At 37.4% G+C, this 25,559-nt stretch overlaps 1 protein-coding gene across 4 annotated transcripts in view; it reads left to right on the top strand.

Annotated features, from left to right (window-relative positions):
- The first annotated feature begins 400 nt into the window (after positions 1-400).
- The window catches only part of LOC117906802, a 33,531-nt gene continuing 8,372 nt past the window's right edge, over positions 401-25,559 (top strand). The window contains exons 1-16 of one of the 4 annotated variants that reach the window (XM_034820006.1): positions 401-581; positions 708-4,438; positions 4,588-4,807; positions 14,061-14,227; positions 14,370-14,449; positions 16,655-16,786; positions 16,878-16,994; positions 17,656-17,748; positions 19,446-19,523; positions 21,124-21,180; positions 22,440-23,217; positions 23,301-23,356; positions 23,927-24,006; positions 24,148-24,230; positions 24,329-24,424; positions 24,880-24,959. In XM_034820006.1, the coding sequence (XP_034675897.1) occupies positions 1,000-4,438; positions 4,588-4,807; positions 14,061-14,227; positions 14,370-14,449; positions 16,655-16,786; positions 16,878-16,994; positions 17,656-17,748; positions 19,446-19,523; positions 21,124-21,180; positions 22,440-23,217; positions 23,301-23,356; positions 23,927-24,006; positions 24,148-24,230; positions 24,329-24,381 (5,433 nt within the window). In that variant the 5' untranslated portion in view covers positions 401-581; positions 708-999 and the 3' untranslated portion in view covers positions 24,382-24,424; positions 24,880-24,959. Of the gene's footprint in view, positions 582-707; positions 4,439-4,587; positions 4,808-14,060; positions 14,228-14,369; positions 14,450-16,654; positions 16,787-16,877; positions 16,995-17,655; positions 17,749-19,445; positions 19,524-21,123; positions 21,181-22,439; positions 23,218-23,300; positions 23,357-23,926; positions 24,007-24,147; positions 24,231-24,328; positions 24,425-24,879; positions 24,960-25,559 lie in introns of those variants that run through there. The other 3 variants (XM_034820004.1, XM_034820005.1, XM_034820007.1) reach the window with 3 other exon arrangements.

Raw genomic sequence — 25,559 nt, 5'->3', positions numbered from 1 at the left:
CTAAGGTTATGAAATCCTTCCTCAAAAAGAAATTAATCTAAATAAAAAAAAAATTATAATTGGAAAATACATCGCTCCTGTAATTTAATAATATCCTCGTAATCATCGTTAGTTTTTTCAAAATACAAAAGTTTCCTCACCCCGAGTCCGCGCGTACGCATGGAGAAAGATAGCCTTAACCCTTTTATCCTAGTCTGGAAAGCAATAATACCAAAATGCCCTTTTGTAGGACACATGTCCCACAGAGAGAAACAGTAAAAGCATCCACGTATTTACTAAAACGCCCTCGTTAGGACACATGTCCTAGAAAAGAGAGTCGGTTACACCCTCTGCAGATACATCGGCGCGTACCCACACGCCCTCACCTAACCCCCTAAAGGAGCATAAAATCGATAGTCTCCGCCTTCTCTCTCTCAAAACCGTTTGCTGTCAAGCCCAAGCGATTCTCCCTCCTGTCCTCCCTCTTTCTCTCCCTCTCTATCCTTCTCGCGGAAGAAATAAATTAAAGAAAATATTTGCAGATTTGTGGAAAAAATAAAAGATTTTTGCTTTTGGGGTGGCTTCCAAGCGTTCGTCGCTAGGTCTTTTTTTCCCCCGAAGTTTTATTTTATTATTTATTTATTTTTCTGGGATTTGTTTTGAGGGTGAATTTATTTGATGTATCGGCATTTCATGAAAATTTTGAGATTGTGATATTTGTTTTGCAGGAGAACGCGGGAGTCTAGGGTTTTGGGTTTCTCTGACATCTCTGACACCGGTACTTTTCTCAATTTTTTTTTTTTTGTAATTTTGTTTTTTGTATTTTTTTGGAGTTTCCTTATAGAGGGAGGATTAGGGTTTCTGATTGGAGGGCGTGCATTGTATTGGGTTGGCTTAATAATTTTTATCTGAGTTCAATTTTGATTACATTCTTCTTTGGAATTATCTGGGGCCTATTACCCGCGTTCTGTACGCGGGAGCAGAACCCCTTTTGACGGATCATGTGAATGAAGTTGTGGAATGGAATCTGAGGTATTGGGTGCTGAGGATCCATTGAATAATTGCACTGGGCCGAGCGAGCAGAAGGGCGGTGAGGGAAGGGTTAGAGATGCTGTGGAGGGGAGAAGTGATCATGTCGTGGATGGGATAAAGGTTGATATATGGAGCCAAATATTGCCTTCACAGGAGGGTGAAATGCAATTGGAATTTTTGGGCATGGACGGTTTCCTCAGTGATTGTTCTGAGCTGAATGACCAGATGGGTGCAAAGTTGGCTGGGGATGTTAAAGATAAAGGTGGTGTTTTAGGCGGGATATCGGTTGGTGGGTTTGAGCAAGGATCGCCTTCACAGGGTTGTGAAACGCCCTTGGAATTATTACTTACAGGTGGTTCGCTGAGTGATTGTGCTGAACATAATGAGTGCAAGGCTGACATGAGTGTGAATGGTTCTTGTGGGGAGGTCAGGGAGGTTGTGGAAGAGAAAATTGACGGTTTAGGTGGGATAAATGAGCAACTATTGCCTTCACAGGGTTGTGAAATGCCAATGGAATTACTAGTTTCAGGTGGTTCACTGGGTAATTGTGGTGAAGATAGTGAAAACAAGGTTTATCTTTCTGTTAATGGTTCATGTGTGGAAGAGGTCAAAGAGGTTGTGGAAGAGAAAAATGAAGTTTTAGGTGGGATAAATGAGCAAATGTTGCCTTCACAGGATTGTGAGATGCCCTTGGAGTTACTAGTTACAGGTGGGTTGCTATGCAGTTGCAATGCAGATAATGAGTGCAAGGCTGATATGAGCATTGAAGGTTCTTATGGGGAGGAGGCTAGGGAGGTTGTCAAAGAGAAAAGTGAGATTTTTGATGGAACAGATGAGCAAACACTGCCTTCACAAGGTTGTGAAATGCTTACAGGTGGTTCTTTGAGTAGTTGTGGCAAAGATAATGAGTGCAAGGTTAATACGAGCATTAATGATTCTTGTTGGGAGGTTGTGGAAGGGAAAAATGATGCTTTAGGTGGAATAAATGAGCCAATATTGCCTTCACAGAGGGTTGAAACTCCCTTGGAATCTTTAGTTGCAGGTGGTTCACTGAGTACTTGTGTCAAAAATAACGAGTACAAGGTTGAGACGAGTATCAATGGTTCTTCTGGAAAGGATGTTCAGGAGGCTGTGGAAGAGAGAAGTGATATTTTAGATGGGATAGATGAGCAGATCTTGCCTTCACAGGGTTGTGAAATGCCCTTGGAGTCATTAATTAAGGGTTCACTAAGTAATTGTGCCAAAGATGACGAGTGCAAGGTTAATTTGAGTATTAATGCCTCTTGTTGCAAACAGATTAGGGAGGTTGTAGAAGAGAAAAGTGACATCTTACATTTGATAAATGAGCAAATATTGCCATCTCAGGGCTGTGGAAGGCCATTGGAATCACCAAGTAATTTTGCAGAACAGAATAAGCATAAGGATTCTGGGGTTGCTGGTGGTCCCTCTGAGTTTGTGGATGATATTTTAGCTGGATCACAGAACAACAAGATCAGACAAATTTTGCCCTCACAGGATTGTAAAATTCCCTTGGAGCATTTATCTGTGGCTAGTTCACCTACTGATTGTGCTGAAGGGAATGTGCAGAAGGTTACTGCAGGATTCGATGGTTCCTCTGCAGAGACAGTGACTGAGGTTGTGGAAGAGAAAAGTGATATTTTTCTGGGAATGAAGGGTGAAATGTGCAGTCAAATATCACCTATTGAAGAAAATATGTATGATTTAAGAGAAAGATCATCCAGCATGGCACCTGATTATACTCTTGAAAAATCAGACTCCCCGCCACCTTGTTGCTACTCTGGTGTTGTGGATAATGGTTCCTCTGAGATTTTTGCTGAGCCAGGTTATTCAGGAGCTGATGTTCTTATTGATGCTTTTAATTCTACTGATGCTGATTCTTCTGGAAATATAGGTGGTGAAGAAAAAGTTGATGTTAGATGGGATTGTGTTTCAGAAACCAAATGTCCAGAAATTATATGTTTGCCTCCTCGGAGGAGTGCCCGTGCAAGAAAATCGAGCCAGAAGACGCAGACAGCAAATGTTGCAAGGAAAGGCTGGAAAACTGCCAACAAGAAGTCACACTCTCATGGAATATTTGAAATTTTCTTGAAGGTTGTCAGAAAGAAGCGAAGCAGTTTCTGCAAACCGGCTCGTGCTTCTATTTGGGGATCATTGGAGAATATTACTCAAGTTTTTTATCATAATAGTGACCTTGATTGTGGTCGGGTTCAGAATCAAGGATCACGAAAAACAAAGGGTGGCCGAGGATGTGGGAAGCGGAATAAGGGTAGGGCAGTTGGAAACTCACAAGGGTCAAAGGTAAAAGGTCGTGCATCAACTAGTCATATTCGTTTGAAGGTTAAAATGGGCAAAAGGGTAAGTCAAAGTGGTTCAAAGGATATTGTTCCGGACGTGGTTGATACTTCAGATCCTGTTCAGACCATGTTTAGTGATAACGGGTCTGAACTATGCTGGGCCATGGGTTCAGAATTACAGAAATTCACAGTTGGCATTGAAACACAATTAGTGGAAGAAATCCCTGGGACTGGGCAGCATCTCACTTCTCATGGGAATCTGGAGAAAGAAAAAACATCTCCAATTGATTCTGCTTTAGACGAAGTCCACTTCACAGATAAGGACCAGGAGACCATTGTGATTCCAGATAACTCTGATAGAAATGCTGCCACTAATTATCTTAGTATTTCTTCCAAGACAGAGGTTGAAGCATTGGAAGGTGCAATTGACAATGGGTACTTAGATCCAGGAACTTCACCTGATTCAGAAGTGATCAACCTGATTCCTGATGGCCAAGTTGGTGCAAGGGTTCAGGAAGACTTGCATGATGTTGTTCAGGCTTCTTCCAAAGATTCTGTTGCTGCTGCAGATGTAACAAGTTCGAATGTGCCTCTGCTGAAAAGCAAGAAAGGAAAGAAGAAAGATAAGCTCTTTCAGGCAGGTAACTCTGATGTGGAAGATCGATTGCCTTGTCAAGCAAGCCAAAGCAGAGCTAGAGTAACAGAAAAACAAGGAGATGGGTGGAAAATGGAAAATGGCCTTTACTCTAGTGAAAATTTGGTTTCATCCAGCAGTGGAATTGCTTCAAGCAACTTGTTGAGCTTTCAGGGGTGTTCTACCGAACTGTTGCCTCCTGTGGAAGACACTTTGAATTTGAGTCTAGATGGATCATCCGAATCACAGAACTCTAAGAAATTACTTCCTTCTACTAAAGCTAAGGGGCATAAACTTCCCAAAAGTTCAAAATCTGGTCGAGCAAGCAAGAGCAGGTCACAGTTCCTTGATTCAGGGAGAAACCAAAGACGAAATGCTTGTAGGCAGAAGGAAAGCCAACAAAAGTCAGCTAGAAAGAACGTAAACGAGGAGGGTGTTTGCAACCATGTCTGCAAAGTTGAAAGTCACCAGGAAATAGGTATGAATATTTTACTTGATTGCTTAAATGAGGACATGCTCAACTACTTTATTTGCTTATTACAATACTTACATATTTCAATTTTTTTTTTTTTTCTTTCTTAGTAGCTACATCTTTGAAGCATAACACCATGTTTTGATATTATGTAGCTTATGCAGTAGAAAATCACGTAGTTGATGATATTGGAGAAATTGTTACTGCTGAAAAAACTGTCTCCAAAGACATGTCTAACTTGGACATGATCCAAAATGAGGTAGTGAGGCAGTATTTACCACCACGGATTGCTTGGGTGCGTTGTGATGATTGCTATAAATGGAGACGTATAGCGGCTGCACTTGCAGATTCCATTGAAGAAACAAATTGCAAATGGTACACCAATAATTTATTTCTCATTTATTACTGCAGATGCTACTTGTGTAGAAACTTTAAGATAAATTTTGTAAGCGTACATTTCTTTGTATATATATATATATATATATATATATATATATAAGTAGTGAATTGTCAAATGAATATGAAAATGGGCAAAAGATCATCCAGCTGTGGATTGCTCTTTGTCCAATTGCGTCTTGTGTACTGCAGTTTGTCCTTTCTGGTGCTTTATTTATATTATATTGACTCTATTTTTCCTATAAAAAACATAATGTTACATTGTTACTGAATTTATTTTGTTTTTTTAAATGGGTTGGGGTACATGGGGTACATGTTGAAAATTGAAAATAGCAAAGAGAATTTGTTAAGTATTTGGCATAAAAGAAATTCTCTGCTAACAGATAAAAAATTGGAGGAGAGAAAGTAATTGAAATAGGAATTTTTATTTTTTTTTATCAGAAACGAAGAAGATTATATTAATAAAAGAACAAATACAGGAGAGAAAAAGAGACAAAAGAAAGAGAAAAAAACCAAGGGAAGGATGAGAGGTCCTTCCTACACAAATACCAAGGAAAAACACCCAACAATAGAACTCTAAAAACAAAAGAAACCCCATCAATCTTCAAACTCTTGAAACGCAAACCCCAATCCAATTGAGTTGTAGAGTGCTTAGAGGAACTCCTCTAAAAGCTTCAGTACAAGAAGCCCATAGAGAAGAATAAAACCGGATCAAATCCCAAACCATCTCTTCCGTTCTCCCTTTATCCTCAAAGATCCTATTGTTTCTTTCTTGCCACACCATCCAAATCAAAGTAAGGCAAGCAATTTGCCAAAGTGTCTTGCCTCTTAATGAGTTCCCCAAGCCTTTAAAAGAAATAACCAACATGTCCTCAAGGCTCCTTGGAGGGGACCCAAATCACACTTACTAGATTGAACAACCTGTGCCAAAGTCCAATGGTAACGGGACAATGAAGAAAAAGGTGGTCAATCGACTCTCCATTTCCTTTGCAAAGAATGCACCATTGAGGACAGAGGGCTTTGTAGGGTCTTCTCAATTGCAACTTGTCATTAGTGTTTACCTTCCCATGTGCTACTAACCAAGCGAGGGCCTTAACCTTTGAAGGGACTTTTGAGCTCCATAAAAACTTGGCCGGAAGGAACATTAAAGGATTTGAAACTTTTGACATGGCATAGAAAAAAGATTTCACTGAAAACGAGCCTGACGAAGACAAAGACCACGCTCTTGAGTCTGATGAAGAAGGGGAAAGAAGCACAGAATTAAGGGAGGACATTAATCTCTGAAGGAGATCAATTTCTGAATCCGTTAGATTGCGGCGAAAGTTAAAATTCCAAGACAATGGTAAGGAATTGCCAAGAACATTTGAGACGGTGAGGTTTTTCACAGAAATAACTCTGTAGAGATCAACAAATTAAGAACACAAAGTTTGGTTTCCCCACCAAAGATCTTCCCAAAACCGAATTCTCTCCCCATTGCCCACCACTAGGCGGACAAAAGGGGAGAACTCCTGGAAAACTTGAGCAATAGCCTTCCAAGGACATCTGTGAGACCATCTAACCACTATGTTGGCGTCCCATCCATTAGGATGTGTCCCATATATACTCGCAATAACCTTATGCCAAAGACCGCTCCTTTCTCTAGGGAACCTCCAAAGCCATTTCCTTAAGAGGGCAATATTTCTCATAGAAGTTTTCCCAAAGCCCAAACCTCCCATCTCCTTTGGTCTACTAACAACTTCCCATCTGATTAGGTGATCTTTCTTCCCTTCCCCGGCCCCAGACCAAAGAAAATCCCTTTGCATCTTCTCAATCTTTGAAGCTATAGATATAAGGATTTTAAAGAGGGAGAGGAAGTAGCTAGGGATGTGAGACAGACAAGACTGAATTAAAGTAATCCTCCCTCCCAAAGACAAATAGGCCTTTTTCCACCCATCCAGCCTCCTTGAAATTCTCTCAACCACTGGATCCCAAAAGCCTATTGTCTTTGGGTTCCCTCCCAAAGGAAGGCCTAAATAAGACAAAGGCCACTCTAACACTCTGCACTCCAAAACCAAAGCCAAACTAGACAACTCCTCCTGCCTAGTGTTAATACCTGAAATGGTGCTTTTTTCTAAGTTGATTTTTAAACCAGATACTTGCCCAAAAACCAAAAGGATAATCTTAAGGTTTTGAAGAAGGTCCAAAGAGGCTTTAGAGAAAAATATGGTATCATCAGCAAACTGTAACAAGGACACTCTAGTCCTATCCCTTCCCACAAGGAAACCCTCAGTTATCCTAGTTTCCTCAGCTCTAATCATCAACCTACTTAGAACATCTGCTACTAGAGTAAAAAGGAAAGGAAAAAGAGGATCTCCCTGTCTCAAACCTCTAGAGGCCTTAACCCAACCCTTTGCATTCCCATTAACTAGGATAGCAAAACTAGAAGAAGATAAATAACCCCTCATCCAAGATCTCCATTTTTGGCTGAACCCCTTCCTTTGAAGCACATGATCTAAAAAGCCCCAATCCACATGATCATAGGCCTTCTCAAAATCAATTTTGAAAACTACCCCTTCCTCCCCTGACCTTCTTTTCTCATCCACCACTTCATTGGCTATCAATACAGCATCCAAAATTTGTCTCCCTTCCACAAAGGCTCCTTGAGAGCCAAAGATTGTTTCATGTAGAATTTTGCGTAAACGCCCTGATAAGACCTTAGCAATTATTTTATATAAACTTGTAACCAAACTAATAGGTCTATAATTTGAGATTTTAAAAGTTTGGCTTTTCTTAGGCACCATAGCAATGAAAGTCGCATTTGTTCTTTGATTTATTACCCCCTTAGTGTGGAACTCAAAAAACACCCTCATAAGATCCTCTTTTATCACATCCCAACACTCTTGATAAACTGCTATAGTAAAGCCATCAGGGCCAAGGGCCTTTTCCTTATTCAATTGGAAAACTGCCATTCGAACCTCCTCTTCAGAAAACGGTCTATCCAACCAAATTGCACTCTCTTCAGAAATAGGGGCCCAATCAATCCCTTCAATCTTCCAAGAGTCACCTTTGGGTTTGGAATAGAGATTCCCAAAGAAATGTATAATCTCCTCATAAATAATCTCAATGTTATTTAAAGTCTCCCCCCTCTCAGAAATCAGAGACTTTATGAACTTCCTGCTTCTTCTTCCAGTGGCCACTCTGTGAAAAAACTTAGAGTTGCAATCCCCTTCTTTAATCCACTTAACCCTAGATTTTTGTCTCCATTGTACCTCTTCATTCAATAACAAATCCTCTTAACTCCTTCCTTCTTAAGGTCCTTTCCGAAACTAGATCAAGATTTAAATTCCCTTCTTGTTCAATTCGATCAATTCTGCCTAAGTCCGTAAGAATGTGTTTTTTCCTCTCTCTTAAATCTCCAAAGACCACTATATTCCACTCTTTCGACTTTGATTTAATAAACTTTAGTTTCCTCATAAACTTGTGACCTTCCCAACCTTCAACCGTACACTCTTGCCACCAATCTCTAAACTTCTCTTTAAACTCAGGATGGAGCAACCACATATTCTCAAACCTAAAAGGAGTCGGCCCCCATTTTATAGGATTAGTTTCCAAACAAATTGGGCTATGGTTAGAGGTCCATCTAGGAAGGGCCTCTTGAATACTTTGAGAGAAAAAAGAATCCCACTTAGAAGAGAACAAAAACCTATCTAACCTCTTGCAAATAGGATCGACTTGCATGTTTGACCATGTAAAAGCCGCATTCCTAAGAGGGGGATCCAACAAACCACTTTCCTTTATAAACTCGTCAAAACAGCTCATGTTGATTGTTAACCTAGAGTCACCCATCTTCTCAGATATCCTCCTGATCACATTAAAATCCCCTCCTACGCACCACCTTGGGAAAGTCAGACCATGCAGGTCTTGAAGCTCCATCCAAAAGTCCTTCCTCCACACTGCCTTATGCGGGCCATACACTGAGGTTAACCAAAAAAACCCTTCCTCATCAGAGTTCAATTTTACAGTAACTGAGGTTAACCAAAATCCTCCCCGACGCCCCACAAGCAGGAAGAGCAACCCAATCCAGACTTTTACCTTTCCAAACACTACTCACAGACCTCCTATCCCAAATTTCACGCTTTGTTTCCTGAAGCATCACCACATCTGGGTTTTGAGTACTTAAAAACCTTCTCACAGTCCTCCTTTTCTTCCTAGAACCTAAACCTCTTGTATTCCAACTTAAGATCTTCATGAAAACAAAAACAACCCGACACAACCCACACCCAGAACTAATCCTCTCCTCGAGTTCCAGAGTCATTTTTCTTCTTTCTTCTGGAATAAACCTTGTCCGCAGAGAGAGCACTCTTGTTCTCTCCTTCCACACCTTTTCCATTATCCCTGACAATTCTAATCCTCAAACTCTCCAGAACCGACTGAACCTTGACCATCTTCCGAGGCGTAGGCCCCTCAACTTGAAAACCTTCCAACGAGAGGGTGGAAGGTTCTAGCACTGGGAACGAAGCCTCACTTGAGACACCACGCATCACAGGGTTACTGAGAGTTTCCCTAAGGAGAGGCCGGTCTTTAAATTTTCGGTTAGAGGTTTCTAGGGGAACCACCACACCTTCCGAACAGGACGCACCACCACGATGGTTGTTATTCACCACAGGAGAGATAAAAACGGAACCACGCTGAACGGCGTAGCTTGACTCCAACGGAATCGAAGAAAAAGACTGACAGCGAGAAGGGTGAACCAAAGAAACAGAGGTTTCGGGAATAAAATTTGGCTCAAAAGCCCCAGACAGAGGAAGATCTCGCTCAGATACAGCCGAGAAAGGAGTACGCACCTCATTGATCAATTTGCATTGCAAAATCCCCTCTTGTCCCTCTGTCTCGCCGGTAGAAACTTTGGATGTTTCAAAACCAGTGGAGAGATCGCTCTTTCTGGAGTGAGATTTGCCCCGAGAAGTGTCTCGATTTGTCTCCAGTGAGCCACCTCCTTCTAAGTTTCGCTTCGGGGTAGAAGACGTCTCCTCAAATCTCGGCGGCCCACTTCTTGCTCTGCGCCTTACGGAGACTGAAGATCCTTTCGGCTTTGACGACACTTGAAGAAGACCTTTCGGCATTTTATTCTTTGCAGTGAGCCCTGGTCTTAGGAGCTTTGAAGACGAAGATGCATCTGGGCCGCCATTAGAGGATCCTTTATGGGCTGGACCCGCTAGGGGCCCAAAATCTTTCGCCCCAAATTGGGCCCAATCAGAACGGGCTTCAAAGGCGTTTGGTGTTGGCCCGATGTTGCTTCCCGCCGTTGGGCCCAACATCCACCTTCCCTTTTCTTTCTCCCCCTTAGCCGATTTTGAAACTGAAGAACGAAAATGGGAACGATGACAAGACATCCAGCTATGGCACTCAATGGTCTTGTCAATAGCTCGTAGCCCCTCAACGTTCTGTGGCTTCTGAAAGATGCAACCCCCGGCTGACCTTAGCTCGTGCTTGCTGCGATTCGACTCAGGCCTGATAGAGTCTTCTCCATCATCTTCTCCGTCATCTTCTCCGGTGACTGTAACTGCAACCATGTATGTCCAATCTCCATCTTCTACCTCTAATAGCGCTGGAAGCACGACATTTGGAAGCATCTCCACCCACAATGTTACCTTCGTCAAATCAACAAGCTTCAATGATTTCCTCGCCACCTTCGTTACCCTTCCCCACTGCTGCAAAATGTGTCTCAACTGCACCTCATCCCACAGGTGGAAAGGGAGACCTCTTAGTTCCAACCACCCCCGTCTAAATTTTCCATTAACGACTGAGTTCTCTTTTGGCGACCATTTCCTCAGAGCAATAACCTCTCCTCTCGCTATGAAGCTCCCTTGATCTTGAATCCACTGAGCTTCCCTTGCAGATTCCACAAAAAAACACCCTTTGTAAGCAGAAATGGGTTTTACAGACACCATTCCTTTCATCCCCACCCTTCTCGCTATAGCTTTTCCAACCTCACACCAGTCTCGTATTTTTCCTTTGCTTTCACAAACCACAGCTCTTGCCCATTTTCCAACTGGCATCTCTGCACCATTCCTAGTTCCTTTCTTTGCAACCACATTAGCATAGGACCTCTCACCTCTGTACATTCCTTTGCTCTCTTGATGCTTTTTTTGCTTCTCCTTCGAATTGAACAGAGAACTCTTAGACTGAAACAATCACCTTCCTAAGATTTTCCCACCCACAACCATTAACACCTCTTGGAACAACTAAGACCAAAGGTTTTCTCTTTGCAACGTATTCTGTGATTTTCATATATCTCCCTCTGCTATTAAAACATATCTCCATCAGATGAGTCCTAGTCTTGCCCCTCATTTTTCGAATGAAACCCCTGGAAGCCTCCAAATCCACAGCTTTCTCTAACTGCTCCACTAACCAACCCGTCTCCTCCTCTCCAAAACCTAAAGAAACCACAAAACCTCGACTTCTCTTTGTTATTGAAATCCACGTTCCTCCATTGCAATCTTCAGACTTCACCTGGAAAACCTTTCTCTCCACTACAATCGACTGATTTCGAATCATCTTTTCCAAACAAGATTCAAAACACAAACACTACTGCCAGAGAAATTCAATAATGGAAGTTCTGTTCACTAACACCTCCATGGATGAACTCCCTTAACACAAGCAAGAGCCCCTTTCCATCCCAGTAGAAGAAAAACGCAGATGAGGCGGTAAGGCAGAAAGTACAATTTTAATATCAAGGATAAAACAATGTAAAAACACCAAAGAATATTATTGTCTACCTTACCTCATTTATTTTTTGATCAGACTACCTCGTCTCATTTATGGAAAGATCTGGCAGAAACAAGGATGACATTACAACATCTACTTTTAAATGCCGTAAACATATTCTTAAGTAATCAGTTACCTTACATCCTGGTAATCGTTATCATGATAATGCATCATTACCAAAAATATCACTACATAACATCACATCAAGATTGATAAGAGTACAAAAGGGTTCCTTGTTTGAATTGGTGCGTGTCCTTTTTTCTTTGAAATCTCAGACCTTGTCATACCTGCAGCATCAAGTTATAAATAACATAAATATTTCTCCTTCCCTTTTCTCTTTCCCGCACCCGAACCTTGGGGAATGCATCAGGCACTTATTTATAATGCTACCCACCTTATCTGATGATCTTAAATGTGGGAATATATATTTTATTTATTTGTAAACATTGTGAGAAAATTGATGGAGATGTTGTGAAAGGCTGATTGAGAGTGATACTACTGCTGGGGGGAACATTAACCTGTACAAAGAAAACACTTTCAAGTCTTCCAATTTCTTTTATGTCATTCCCAATGGGGACAAAATTTTACCTATAAAAAAAAATTATTCGTAATTCCTAGTAAAGTGAAGGTTAGATTGGAAATATTCAGAGAGAATTCCTTTGGGGGAAATTGCTTAGAGGAAAGATAATTAAATCCTTTGAAGTGGCGCTGGTGTGCAAGGACTAAAAGTCTTGAGGGCTCAGGGTTAGGAAGCTAGATGTCTGAATAAGATGTTGCTGGGGAAATGTCTATGGAGAAATGATATGCTCATACGAGTGTGACAGCCTGTGAAGCAGGATCATCTGTGGAAAGCATGGAGTTTTGGATGGGAGATGGTGCACACAAGATGTGTGAGAGGCTTTGGTGTGAGGTTATGGAAAGAGATTAGGAGGGGGTTCAAAGAGCTTAGTCTCAGAACTTCCATTGTGGTCAGAAATGGAAGAGAACCAACTTTTGGTTGGATAAATGAAGCAATGTTTGAAAGACACCTTCTGATTTTGTTCAGCCTAGTCTTTCTTGGAGATGTTGGAGTAATAGATATGTGGGAGATTGAGGTGGATGGAGGTCATCAGTCTTTGCATTTCCAAAGGCACTTTTTAGCATTGGGATATGGTGGAGGTGGATTGGTTTTTGGAGCTCATAAATACTGTGCATTTGTAAGCAGAAGGAGAGGATAGCTTATTGTGGGGGCGGAAAGAGAGATTTTGGGTGAAATTCTTTTATAACTTCTTATGTGTTGAGGATATGGAGGTATCTTGTGTTCCAAGAAATTTGGGAACCATCCTCCTAAGAGGATCTGTATTTTTTTCCTTGCATGAAAGACTGTGTGAGAGGATCTTAACCATAGATTTCCTTGAGAAGGGGGTCAAGACTGGTGGATAGGTGCACGGCCTATGCAAAGATAGTGAAGAAACCAGTCACATCCTAATTCACCGTAATAGGATGAGATAGATATGGAATTTGGTGCTGGGAGTTTTTCGGCTGCAATGGGTTTTTCCAAACTCAATAAAAGACCTTCTGTTGAGCCGCAAAATTCAGGGTTTAGATAACTGGCAAGGTGTGGTGAATGACTCCTCATTGATTGTTTTGATGTATTTGGAAATACTGTAAGGGTAATATTTTTAACAGAGCAAAGCATCTAGATCAAAATCTGAAGGGGACTTCCATTAAATCCCTATTGAAATGGTCTAGAGTCCATTGGACATAGAAAAGTGCATATTGTTGGATTTCATTGACGATCTAACCATAGATAACTGGATATAGCTTTACTATTTCTTTGGCAGTTTCTTTTTTGGTGCCTATTGTATACCCCTTATGTACATATGGCAAGCCATCTTTTATCAGGCACCTTTTTATAATACTTATGTTTGCCTATCAAAAATCTACTATTGCTAGGGAAATGTTGGCTTTTGGATTCTTAGTTTCAAAATATTATTAAACCTTTTTTTATCATAAATGATAGAAATATTATCGATTACATTTTTTTTTTTGGAAACTCTAAAACATCATTAATACTTAACTAGTTTTTCCATATGGATTTGCTCATCTATTGGTGTACCATCTTGGATTATAGCATATTTTCACACATTCACCAAAGCTTCTCTTGTTGTTAGATAGGTGACCTCCTGCCTTTTCTTTTGTTGCCAGGATTTCAGTTTCTGGGACTTATCTTCATATCTTTTACTCATGTATCTGTTCCTGGGATGAACTTTGGTTAATTAATTATTTGGATCCAATATCTCTGGCATTTTGACTTTATTATTGTGTGATATATTGTCTGATGATATTCTGTTTAGATGCATTACATTTAATTTGGTTACACAAGAAATGTATGGTTGTTTTCTCCATCTTCTTTTGTATTTTCATGGTTTCACCTGCTATCTCATGGGGCTGGTTATGGCTAATACTTTCCATTGGGTTTTGTTTTTTTGTGACTCCTTTGAAGGATCTGCAAGGACAACATGGATAAAGCATTTGCTGACTGCTCAATCCCTCAAGAGAAGTCAAATGGAGAGATTAATGCTGAGTTGGAAATATCAGATGCCTCATGTGAAGAAGATGTTTATGATGCCCATTTAACTTCTAAGGAATTTGGACAAAGGCGTTCAACAGGTATGTGATTTGAGTAAGCAATGGCATGCACAAAGACAGGCCTCGAGCTTGAAGTATGATTGGCCTTTAAGATTTCATGTTCATTTTCCCTGCTTCCAAATTCTGACTTATTTTTTATTTTTATTTTTTTAATGAATCATAGTTACCCAATCATCATCTTGGATGCTGATTAGGTCTAATTTATTTCTGCACCGTAGCCGCAGAACTCAAACTATTGATGAGGTATATATCTGACTGAAATAATATTTTTAGCTTATTTCTCATGATTCATGTGTCAAGCTGGTGTCCTATAATCATTCTCATGCAATATTGATGGTATCTAATGTTACACCACATGCATGCACACATATATGTAGGGGGCGGTTCCACATTATATGAGACCTTGGGGGACAATTTCAAATGGGGCCTTTGCCTATTTGTTCCTTTTTTTTTTTTCTTTTTCTTTTCTTTTTGTAAACTGTTATAAAACATAAATAATATTATTTATTTATATATATATATTTTTTATTGAAATGCATTTTTTTTTATAGATGCAAAATTATTTCCTTCTTTGTTATAGTTTTTGATAGATAGGAACTTATTTCTGCAAGAGCAACTATGTGATGCATTTGGTTGGGAAAAAAAAAAAAACTAATGTCTTATTTAATCTCCTGTTAATTGGATTGAAGATTTATGTTTGGAGAACTTCTAAATATTAGAAACTTTAATATGTTTAAGAAAGATATTCAAGATCGGTAGAATTTTAATATTGATTTAATCTATTTATTGTTAATTTTTTACACATTTTCATATCCATATTTGTATTTCTAATAAGTAACTAAGAAAAATTCTTGCCAACATGGGAACTAAACACCTCCATGATATATTGCAGTGAAAATATGAGTAGTTTAAAGTATAACCTACTTTATAATGGCTTTGAGGAGTGTCAATGAAAAGGGTTTGAACATCCTTAAGAGAAGCTTAGACAGAATTTGAGAAGATGACATCTTTGTATATTGCACTGTAGTCTAAAACCTTTTGTATAGACTCCTTGTATGGTAGAGGAAGTCAATCATATTTTGATCAGGGTTTTTTTTTTTTTTTTTTTGTTTTGTAATTGTGGGGAAGACTCCTCATCCTTCTCATGTTTTCATTAACATAAATATATACATGTCTTGTTTCTGATAAACAAAAATTGCTTTGAGGATTATTGGATAGTCTATTAATGCTCCAAAGATGCCCAAGACCTTAATAAAGGTGGTAATGTATGTAAACTTTATAATTAAGAAAAAGAATAAAATGGAAAATGAGAAGGGGAAAGATGAATATGATCAAAAGAAAAAAAGAAGGGAAAAGATGTGTGGGACTGTAGTTATAGACCTATATACAATATTAGTCTTTAATTTTACAAAAAAGTAGTCTTTAATTGATAACATCATAGTTAAAAACTAAAGAGGTCTTTATTCCAATAGCTTCTCATTGATATTTGAGCCTATTTAAAGACTAACTAAACCTCCATTCCAGAGTTCTTATTGCATTGGATAAATCTTTGTTGCAACTGGGACAAAGTTAGGCCTTTATATTAAAATAACAGTAAAACTGAGAAAATTTGATGAGCCCAATGAGGCTTCATTTAAGAGTTTCCATTGCATTCAAATAAGTTATTATTTTTTTTGGGATTATAATAGGGTCTGTATCTAATGAGAAAAATGTTTATGGTCAGAAAAAAAGGGGGAAATTATTATTATTATTATTTTTGATAAGTAAGAAATGAATTGTAGTGCCTTTTCTTGAGAGATGGCCTTAGACAATGGCCTTAGTTGCTTAAAGGATGAGTCACCCATATATTATATATTATTAAAATGTTTATTTTTTCCTTCTCATTGAACTGAGATTGTGAATCTTCAGTTGTGGTCCCTGAAATGAACTTCCAATGGAAAAATGGCATTCATAGTATTTTGATTCCTTTTCTTTTTCCTCCGTCAGGATTATGAATCATGCTAACTCATTTCTTTGTTCTTTTTCTGTTTACTCATTGCTTTTACCTATGAGGGAAAAAAAGGTTGTTACCAAATAGTGTTATTACTTGTAACTTCTAATTGTCTGCCTTTTTTCTAGACTTCTATTTCAACATGACCTATATGTATAAAAGTTGCTTAAACTATCATCAGTAACTTAGGTATATGATTTTATAGCCCCAAATGGTTGTTCCCTATGTGGTCAGAAAGTTCAAATCTTCACTCTCACATTGAAATACCCCTTTTCTTAATGATATGGTGGATGAACTTGCATTGACTTTATCATTAACTCTGCTTCTCCCTCTTTCATATTTTAATTGCATTTTGTTTTTCCCAATAAATTTTTATTACTCCTACAAGGCCAATGGGATATGTGACCATGTTGGTCATTCCATTTTTTCCAACGTGTCTAATCTTTTCATTCAATCAGGTAATGGTTTGCCACTGCAAAAGACCTGTAGAAGGCCGTTTCGGTTGTGGAGATGAATGCCTGAATCGAATGCTTAACATTGAATGTGTTCAAGGGACCTGCCCATGTGGGGATCTCTGTTCAAATCAACAGGTATTTAGCTGTTTCTACCTGTAAGTAATATACTTGTTTACTTAAGGATTTTATGTTTTATGTAAATTTCCTTTTGAATGTCTTGTTGCAGTTCCAGAAACGTGGTTATGCCAAATTGAAGTGGTTCAAGTGTGGGAAGAAGGGTTATGGGCTGCAGTTGCAACAAGATATTTCTCAAGGGCAGTTTCTTATTGAATATGTTGGAGAGGTAAGTTGGAGACTGTTTATAATATTTGGGTCTATATATGCAAAGGTGATTATATTAAGAACGCAGAATAGAAGATTAATTTTTTGGACTTGTTACCAAATCTAGGATCAGTCTTTTTATTTTTCTAAGTAATCAAACCATAGCCTCTGAAGTGAGACTGTGAAATAAAGTTGGATTGCCCTCTGCATCAGGCTGTTTTATTTTTTTACTTTCAGGAAAAAAAAAAAAAAAAACTAAACATAAAGTTGTTAGTTATTGCTTTCTCTTCCTACTGCAGACTATACTCTTCAGTTTGATTAAGTTGAAACTAATAACTAATGCCAAACATATCATCAAATTTATTGGAAAGTTATGTCTCCTTTTTGTGGCTGTGGTGTGTCAGATCATGGTCATGCGGGGTAACTTATCTAAGATGGTTTCTGTGCATGGTTTACAACTCATGTAAAGGTTTATTTGAACTTTTGCTCGAAATTATTGAGTGTCTTGCATAAGCATGTTGATGGCTTTCTTGATCACTTTTTTAAAATGTTGTTGTTCAATTTTAAAGTACCTCCATTTTAGTGCTTTATAAATCTGTTTAAGTCCTATATTTGTTTTATGTGGGCCTGTGAAATGTGAGGACATTCTCTTTTATAGATTTTCTAACGTATGGCTCAACCAGGTGCTTGATTTGCAAACATACGAAGCACGACAAAAGGAGTATGCTTCTAGGGGTCATAAGCATTTCTACTTCATGACATTGAATGGCAGTGAGGTTTGTATTTGCATTCCTGAAATTTTTTCTGTTAACTTTATTTTGACTAGTAATCAAATTACATGTTATATAATTGACAACCATGCAAGTAGAATGTGGTGGCCTGCAATGATATCACTTGGGAAATTGTGGTGGTTCTTTCAGTTTTCCTTTTAGGAGTTTCATGATCTTAAGATGTGGAATTCAATGTAAATTTCATTAGATTGTTACTGTAGATGAATATAACTGCTGTTTCTTGTAGGGGTGAACTGAGAATTGCTTCCCTCCTTGGAATTTTACCTGTATTTTTTTATTTTCCCTTTTATAATAGGGAAAATCTTGCCTTGTTGTCTCATTTTCGTGTTTGTTTCTTTCTTCTTCATGGAGGTGGGCAGTTTGGGGGGTTGGGCACAAACTTCTTCATTTTGGTTGACCAGTCATGCAGGTTTGTGTGGTATTGTGAATCTGTGGTGGGATTCTTCTAGGACCTCTCATCCTTCTTTTTAAAAATTATTTAAAAATGCTGCAAAATTTTTTTGGTCAAGTGATTCCTTTCTCAGCTTTTCGATACACAGATACTGACCAATAAGCAAAGATTTTAGAATCTCTCTCTCTCTCTCTCTCTCTCCCCCCAACCATATGTATATAACGTTTGCATTTATATTTTTTGATTTGCTAATTACTTTTTCTGATTGGGAGGTATATTTTTTAACAGAGCTTAGTGTTGAACTGGACAAATTTGACTTGGCTTTAACAGGGACTCGGCTTGAGCTTTACTCAAAATCTGCTGGACTGTTTAAACATGCTCTATTTAGCTTTGACCAAGATTGATCTTATAGATGAGCACAATCAAGCTTGTTTTTTTATCAGAGGCCTAACTAGGAATATAACTTGTTTAAATAAGAATGCTCGGAACATCTTAACCTTCTTTCATCTCCCTTGGTGAAATTTTGGTGTAACTTCTTAATTAGTGAACTTGACATACCATGGGAGCTTACTCAAACCCTCACCATTTGTCATTTCTTTGAACTTCACATTGACTTAATGTTTTTCCATTTAGTCAGTCTTCTTAAGATTTATTGTTTCTTCAAGGGTATAGTGCCTTCTCAGTTGCAAACAGGCCTCAGAGAGCTTTAGATCATTCAATTCATGCTTCATTAATCTGCTGATTGAGCTGGTTACTTCAATGAACTTGAATAGTAGCTTGTTTGTTTATCAGTTCTTTAAGAAATGTAATTGATGGTAAGCAGTAATTTGACAAGTGATGTGACAGTGTTCTTAGATGTTCATAATCTCTCTTGATGAGTACTGTCAGCAATCTACTTTCACTGCAGGTTGGGGGGAAAAGTGCAATGGGGTTTAAATTTTGCCTTTTACATGTGCATGTTAAATGTCCCCTTCCTCCCCCTGTACCATTCGCTTTTATACATATACTGGGGTTTGAGGTTAACTTTTGGAATAAGTTTTGCTAAATTTGGTGTCTAGGGATATTATTCCTTCCGAGACCATGATATTTATGCCATTTCTCTCTGTCCCATTTTTCTCATTCTCATTCTTGTGCTTCCGTATTGAATAGGGATTGATACTTCATTTCTATGTTGTTGGTTTTGTTTATTTATTATTTTTATATCTAAACTTCATTTCCTATGTTTTTGTTGCATACTTTTACAATTAACTGTTCCATTCTTGTTTAGCATTCACATTCTCTATTCTTTCAGGTAATAGATGCATGCGCAAAAGGAAATTTGGGGCGTTTCATCAACCATAGTTGTGATCCTAACTGCCGCACAGAAAAGGTGAATATAGATTTTGGTATGTTCACAATATGGAGGAGGAAAGTTGAAACAGGATTCTCTGATGTAGATGGGAGCCTCTTTTAATGGAAAACTTCTCTGGAAATATTTTCTGGACTAGTTTTTCTACTTGCAATTTTTTTTTTTTTTTGTTCTGAAAATTTTCTCTATTATTCTCTTTTTCTTTATCTTGATCTCTTTTTTCCTTTCTTTCTTATAAGGTGGCCTCCCCTTTATGTACCATCTCCTTTCTCATCATCTCTCTTAAAAAATTGTTTAGATAAGTATCATTTTCCATAGATCCCTACAGTGCCTTTGGTTTTTCTTAATTCATAGTTAGCAAGGGAAGGTGTTAAGACTTAGGTTCAATTTGGCAATTGTTTTTTAAAACAGTTTTTTGTTCTTCAAAATAGAAAACAGGAAAACATGTTTGACAATAAAAAAATATAACACGGTTTTCTTTTCTTAAAAACAAAAATATGTTGTTCTTAGAGAACATTTTTTAGTTATTTTTAATTGTTTTCACTTGCTTTCTGAGGAATGTTTTAAAAAATAATTATATAAATATGAAGAATGATTAAAAATAAAGCCCTATAGATAAAATGTATTTTTAAAACATATTTAAAAACATATAAAGCAGGTTAAGAACATTTCAAGTTTCTAATTGGACTTTTGTTCTTCAAAACATTCGAGAACAGTTTTCGAAAATTGTTCACAAAAACTGTTTTTCAGGATCGTTTTCCAACACACTTCCTAAACAGTGCCTTAGTCTCTGGCTTTTGTTTTCTGTTTTTCTGTTTTTGTTTGTCAGCTTTTCACTTCTTGTGTATCTAAAGTGCCTCTTTTTTTTGGTATGATAGACAAATTGAATGACCTTTGAAGTCTATGGATGCCCAAACTTGTCCATTAAATAGTGTGATTATCTCATTTTCAATAATTAAATGTACATTTATTAATGCATTATTTTGATAATTAGTGGTGATAATATTTCACTTGGTACGAGGACTAAGATGGAGGTACATCATTACATTTGTTACCATATGAGGCTAAAAAAAAATAATATGAGTTTTTTGATGCTTTTTCCTTGTACAGGTGCATTTTGTAAATGTAACATACTATAAGATTGTAATAGTCAATGGATTGCCTTGTTGAAAATTTGTACTGTTTCAATCTTAATGGATTTGGTTCTTTCTTCATGAATACATGGAAATAATGTAGGTTTATGCCACACATGATTTTGTAATACCTACAGTATTCTGACTTACATATCAAATATCCATCCATATGCTGATATGCTGTTATGATCTTGCCTCATGTCTTCTAGCAAAAATCGATATTAGGCAATGGTGCATATCTTGGAAACTGGGACTTCTCATTAGTTAATCTTTGTTATCATTAGTGTTCGTGGAGTAACTTTTTTGGTTTATACTCTATTTTCATTTTTCCATAAAGAATGTGGTTCTCCTGTCCAATTTTAGTGTTCTTATTGACCTCAGTATATATATATAGAAAATGCTAGTTGCTCAAGTTTCAAGCTCTTGAGAATTCATTTATTTCTGTTCTCCTCTTGGTTCAATTTTTTAACTCCCAATTTTTTTGACAGTGGATGGTGAATGGAGAAATTTGTATTGGACTATTTGCATTAAGGGATATAAAAAAGGTATACTCACATTTGTCATCTATTGCTTCCATGCTTTGTTTTTTTGTTGTAGCCATTGTCACTATAAGTCTATAAATGATATGTACATGTTGGCTTCACTTTATACCTGTATCTCAGTTTCATAGATTGTGACTCTTATGGTCTAGAAGATTCTTTAGGAAGTGAAACATTTAGTTGTTGATAAATGATGCTTTAATATTGTGTTAAAAGTAAGACAAGACTTATCAAGGCCTCCCTCACGTACACAGCTCCTCTCTGTTCCAATCCGTTGAAAGATTTCATAATGAAGAGAGTACTTGAAGGAGGAAGCAACAAGTTCAAATTGTTTAATGATGATATTAAGTGGAGTTGATGTATAAAGATGCCAAAAGAAAAACATGCTGCATTATTTCAGAATGTTTTTCCCTTTGAATTTCAGTGAGATCTGAATTATTTGCCAGCAACCAAAGCAAACATATAAAAGTATATATGGTGCAGTTATATGTATTTTTACATGTATATTGCCTTGTAATTTAAAAGCAAAAAGTTATATTTAGAATTAAGTGTTAATGAAATTAATAAATTGTGAAGAACAATCATATACCGTGTGAAAAAATTAGATGATAGCTCATTTCTTTATTTTGTAAGATTTAATAAAATTGAAGTTATTTTTATTTTCATGGAACTTTTTATGTTAAGATTCACCACTAAAATGCCATTTGTTTCTTTTCTTGTGTCATAATCTATTTATAGATAGAAGTATTCAAGTTCTTGTAGCAAAACAAATCTGAGCTCTCAATTGCCCAGTAGTGCATGAGAGATCAATAATGCAGCCTTTACCTTTTTCAAATTCCAATCAACAATTTTGCAAGCCTTACTTTCCTACCTTACTTGCCCTTTTCCGATGTGATGCTGAATAGGTTTTTGACTTACTAATTTTCCCTTTTAAATCACGTTATATTGGGTCTTAGTCTGTCTTGCGTGTGTTAAACAAGAGCCTCTCAAACCAAGTTCAGCATTACTTCATACACCTGAATCAATTACAGGGTTTAGGGTTTAAGGTGTTAGAAACACTAATTAGTTTTAGTCTAGATTCTTAGGATGTTCCTAGCATCTCAACCTATGCCTTGGCCTTGCCACTAAAACAATGCTTCTTGCTGCCTATTTATGTTTTCTCTCGCTTTGGCATTGTTTGGTGTGTGTATAAGTTTCATTTATGGTGTGTATTAGTGTTATCATCATATTTTACGTGCCTAAGTTTATAAGTGCCGTTACATCAGGGTGAAGAGGTGACATTTGATTACAACTATGTGAGGGTGTTTGGTGCTGCCGCCAAAAAGTGTGTCTGTGGTTCACCACAATGTCGGGGCTATATAGGTGGAGATCCACTTAGCACCGAAGTAATTGTTCAAGGTGACTCAGATGAAGAATATCCTGAACCTGTGATGGTCAATGAAGATGGTGAAACTGCTGATAGCTTTGACAATACAATATCTACAACCAGTTCCTTTGATGCTGCAGAAATTCAAAGTAAGGCTTTTTCAAAAAATAAATTGGACAACTTCAAAACTGCTGTACAACAATTAGTGGTTGGACCTGCAATTTCAGAATCACAGGCATCCTTGGAGATGGTCAACTCAATTGGAAAGTTAGCTCCTGTTCAATCAGTTAAAGTTTCTGTGCAAACAGAAGATTTAATGAATAAACCCATAACTGCTATTCAGCAAAAAATTCCCATGGAAGAAGAGACTACAAGCAAGCCTTTGTGCTCTGATCAGAGGCTTGATTGGCCTTTGACTCGGATGCTTAATAAAGCATCATCTGATTCTGCTGATGCTAATGTATCCAAATCTGAAACCCCTGAAGAGAAGCAAGTTTGTTCAAAATCGCGTCTTGTCATGAAAGCTTCTCGTTCATCTAGTTCAGTTAAAAGGGGAAAATCTAATAGTAATCCTGTGAATGCCAACAAGCCTCCTGGTATTGGCAACAAAACTCAGGTTTTGTCCAACAAGCCCAAAAAATTATTGGATGGTTCTGCTAATGCCCGTTTTGAAGCAGGTAACAGATTCTCTTATCTTCTCCAGGCATGGGCGTTGTGTGGAGTTATTACTTTAACAATTTATGCCTTTCAATTCTTGCAGTTCAGGAGAAACTCAATGAGTTGCTAGATGCTAATGGAGGAATAAGCAAAAGGAAAGTAAGTATCTTTTAGGTTGTCTAACTTGTTTTCTTTAAGTTTGTGACTTTTTTAATGTAAATTTTGGGTGGTCAGATAATTAGTGTATGAGTGCTTGGAGAATTAGTGTATTGTGCATGCATACTTTTGCATGTTGCATGCACGATAGGCATTTCAATGGTGGCTTGCCAGTGTTAAAATTTAGTTAAATACCTCAATGTTCTTTGCCTTTCCTGATGTTTTCAGCTTTGGCTTGCTTCCATTTTCAAATGCTTTCATCCTTCTTGCTTCTGCAGTCATTTTGTCTTTATATTTTGGAAGTTGCTTATAGTTTTGAACCTTAAGAAGGATCTACAATGTTTTTATTGTTGTTTTTTTAAGAAAACAAAACCTCAATGTCTTCTGAATCTTGTTGCTTGACTAAATGCTCCTATTTCTCGTTGTTTTTTTTTACTTTTACTCTTATGTTAGGCTATTTACTTGAAACTTTTAATTCCCTGCACTAATACCATGCATGTCTCTTGCCACATATTCACATGATAGTCTTTTAATTCGCATGGTAATCCATGTTTCTAATGCTTATTCTTACAGGATTCATCTAAAGGATACTTGAAGCTTTTGCTCCTCACTGTAGCATCAGGTGACAACGGCAATCGTGAAGCAATTCAGAGGTCATTTTCTATCTTGCTCTTCATTTAGTCATCACCTGTAATAATTTGGTTTGTTTACTTGCCCTCAAGTAAGTTATTATCTTCTGCATGAATTGTTTTTTTGCACCTGTGTTGAATTTTACCCCTTTTTTGGTTTTGCAGCACGCGAGATCTTTCAATGATCCTTGATGCACTCTTGAAAACAAAATCTCGAGTTGTCTTGGTTGATATTCTTAACAAAAATGGTAGTGTTATCTGAAATTTGTTGCTTAATTGCTCTATTCTCCCTATTGATGAGTAACTTCATTGTAGTTGTGTGCTGTGTTGCAAAAAAATGTGACAGTTTCTTTGCTTTTAAGGTTTGCGGATGCTGCACAATATAATGAAGCAGTATAGCAGGGAATTCATTAAGATTCCTGTTCTTCGCAAGCTTCTGAAGGTGTGTGCACTAGGAAGCCTGCCATCCTTTTTAAGTACTTTAATGTTATTTATTTTGTGTTTAATGATTAAAAGAAATCAATTTGAGATAACTGATAACATTTTGTTTGAGTTGTATTACCGTAGTGGGTATGAAGTCATGGATTGAACTTGACTCTAGTTGAGTTAGAGAATTTCTGCCTTAACCCCACTTACTATTAGAGTGTCAAGTCAATAAAATCTGCCAGGCCAGTTGTTTAAAAAAATTACAAACATGAGAATGTTTAAAATTAGCCCAGCCCAATTTTACTTGTATTGGATAAAGGTAAGTGGAACTCAGTTTTTAATGGGTCAAGTGAACCCATCATTTTTTGGCCGGTAGGCCTGGCGGCGCCTTCTTTGTGAACTATAGCATGCTAATTGTTGTGTGAAATGTGAAAAAAAACACAGCATGCTGCTAACCTGTCTTTTCTTCAGGTCTTAGAGTATTTGGCACTGAGGGGGATACTTACCTTGGAACATATTAATGGAGGTCCTCCTTGTCCTGGAATGGAGAGGTCAGAAAAACTCTTGAGATCCTTATTTCTTGAGTTTATTACCATTTTATTTTGGAATTTTGAAATAAAATGAAATTCCCATTATTTTACCTCTCTTTGTTCTAGTAGATTGTATTCCTTTTCAAAATTTATCCTGTTGCATGATAACCCATTCTAAAAGGGGAGAACTTGATTTATTCTTCAAAGTTGGGCGAATAAAATTACATTGATGTTTAGGGCTCTACATGGGCCCATTTCACAACTATAAATACCTTAAAAACTGCCTAACTGAAGTCATACTGAGGAAGGCCAAAGAACACTCTTACAAGTTACAAGACGTAAAGTTCAAAACTGGATAAAGTTTTCTATAACATTTTGATGATCTTAATGATTTTTTTTTTTTTTTTTTTTGATGATCTTAATGATTAAAACAATAATTCAAATGAATTGTTGTTTTAATCATTAAGATCATGGAAATTTTATGGAAAACTTTATCCAGTTTTTACCCATAAAAAAACTAATATACCTCTTATTGAAAATGCAAAACAAAAATAAATCTCCCAAAACTATTCTCAACCAAATTATTTATTTATAGGTTATTCTCAACCAAATTATTGTTCC

Source organism: Vitis riparia, chromosome 18, assembly GCF_004353265.1.
Source record: "Vitis riparia cultivar Riparia Gloire de Montpellier isolate 1030 chromosome 18, EGFV_Vit.rip_1.0, whole genome shotgun sequence".
NCBI lineage: Eukaryota > Viridiplantae > Streptophyta > Magnoliopsida > Vitales > Vitaceae > Vitis > Vitis riparia.
This window is presented reverse-complemented; position numbering and strand designations above follow the sequence as displayed.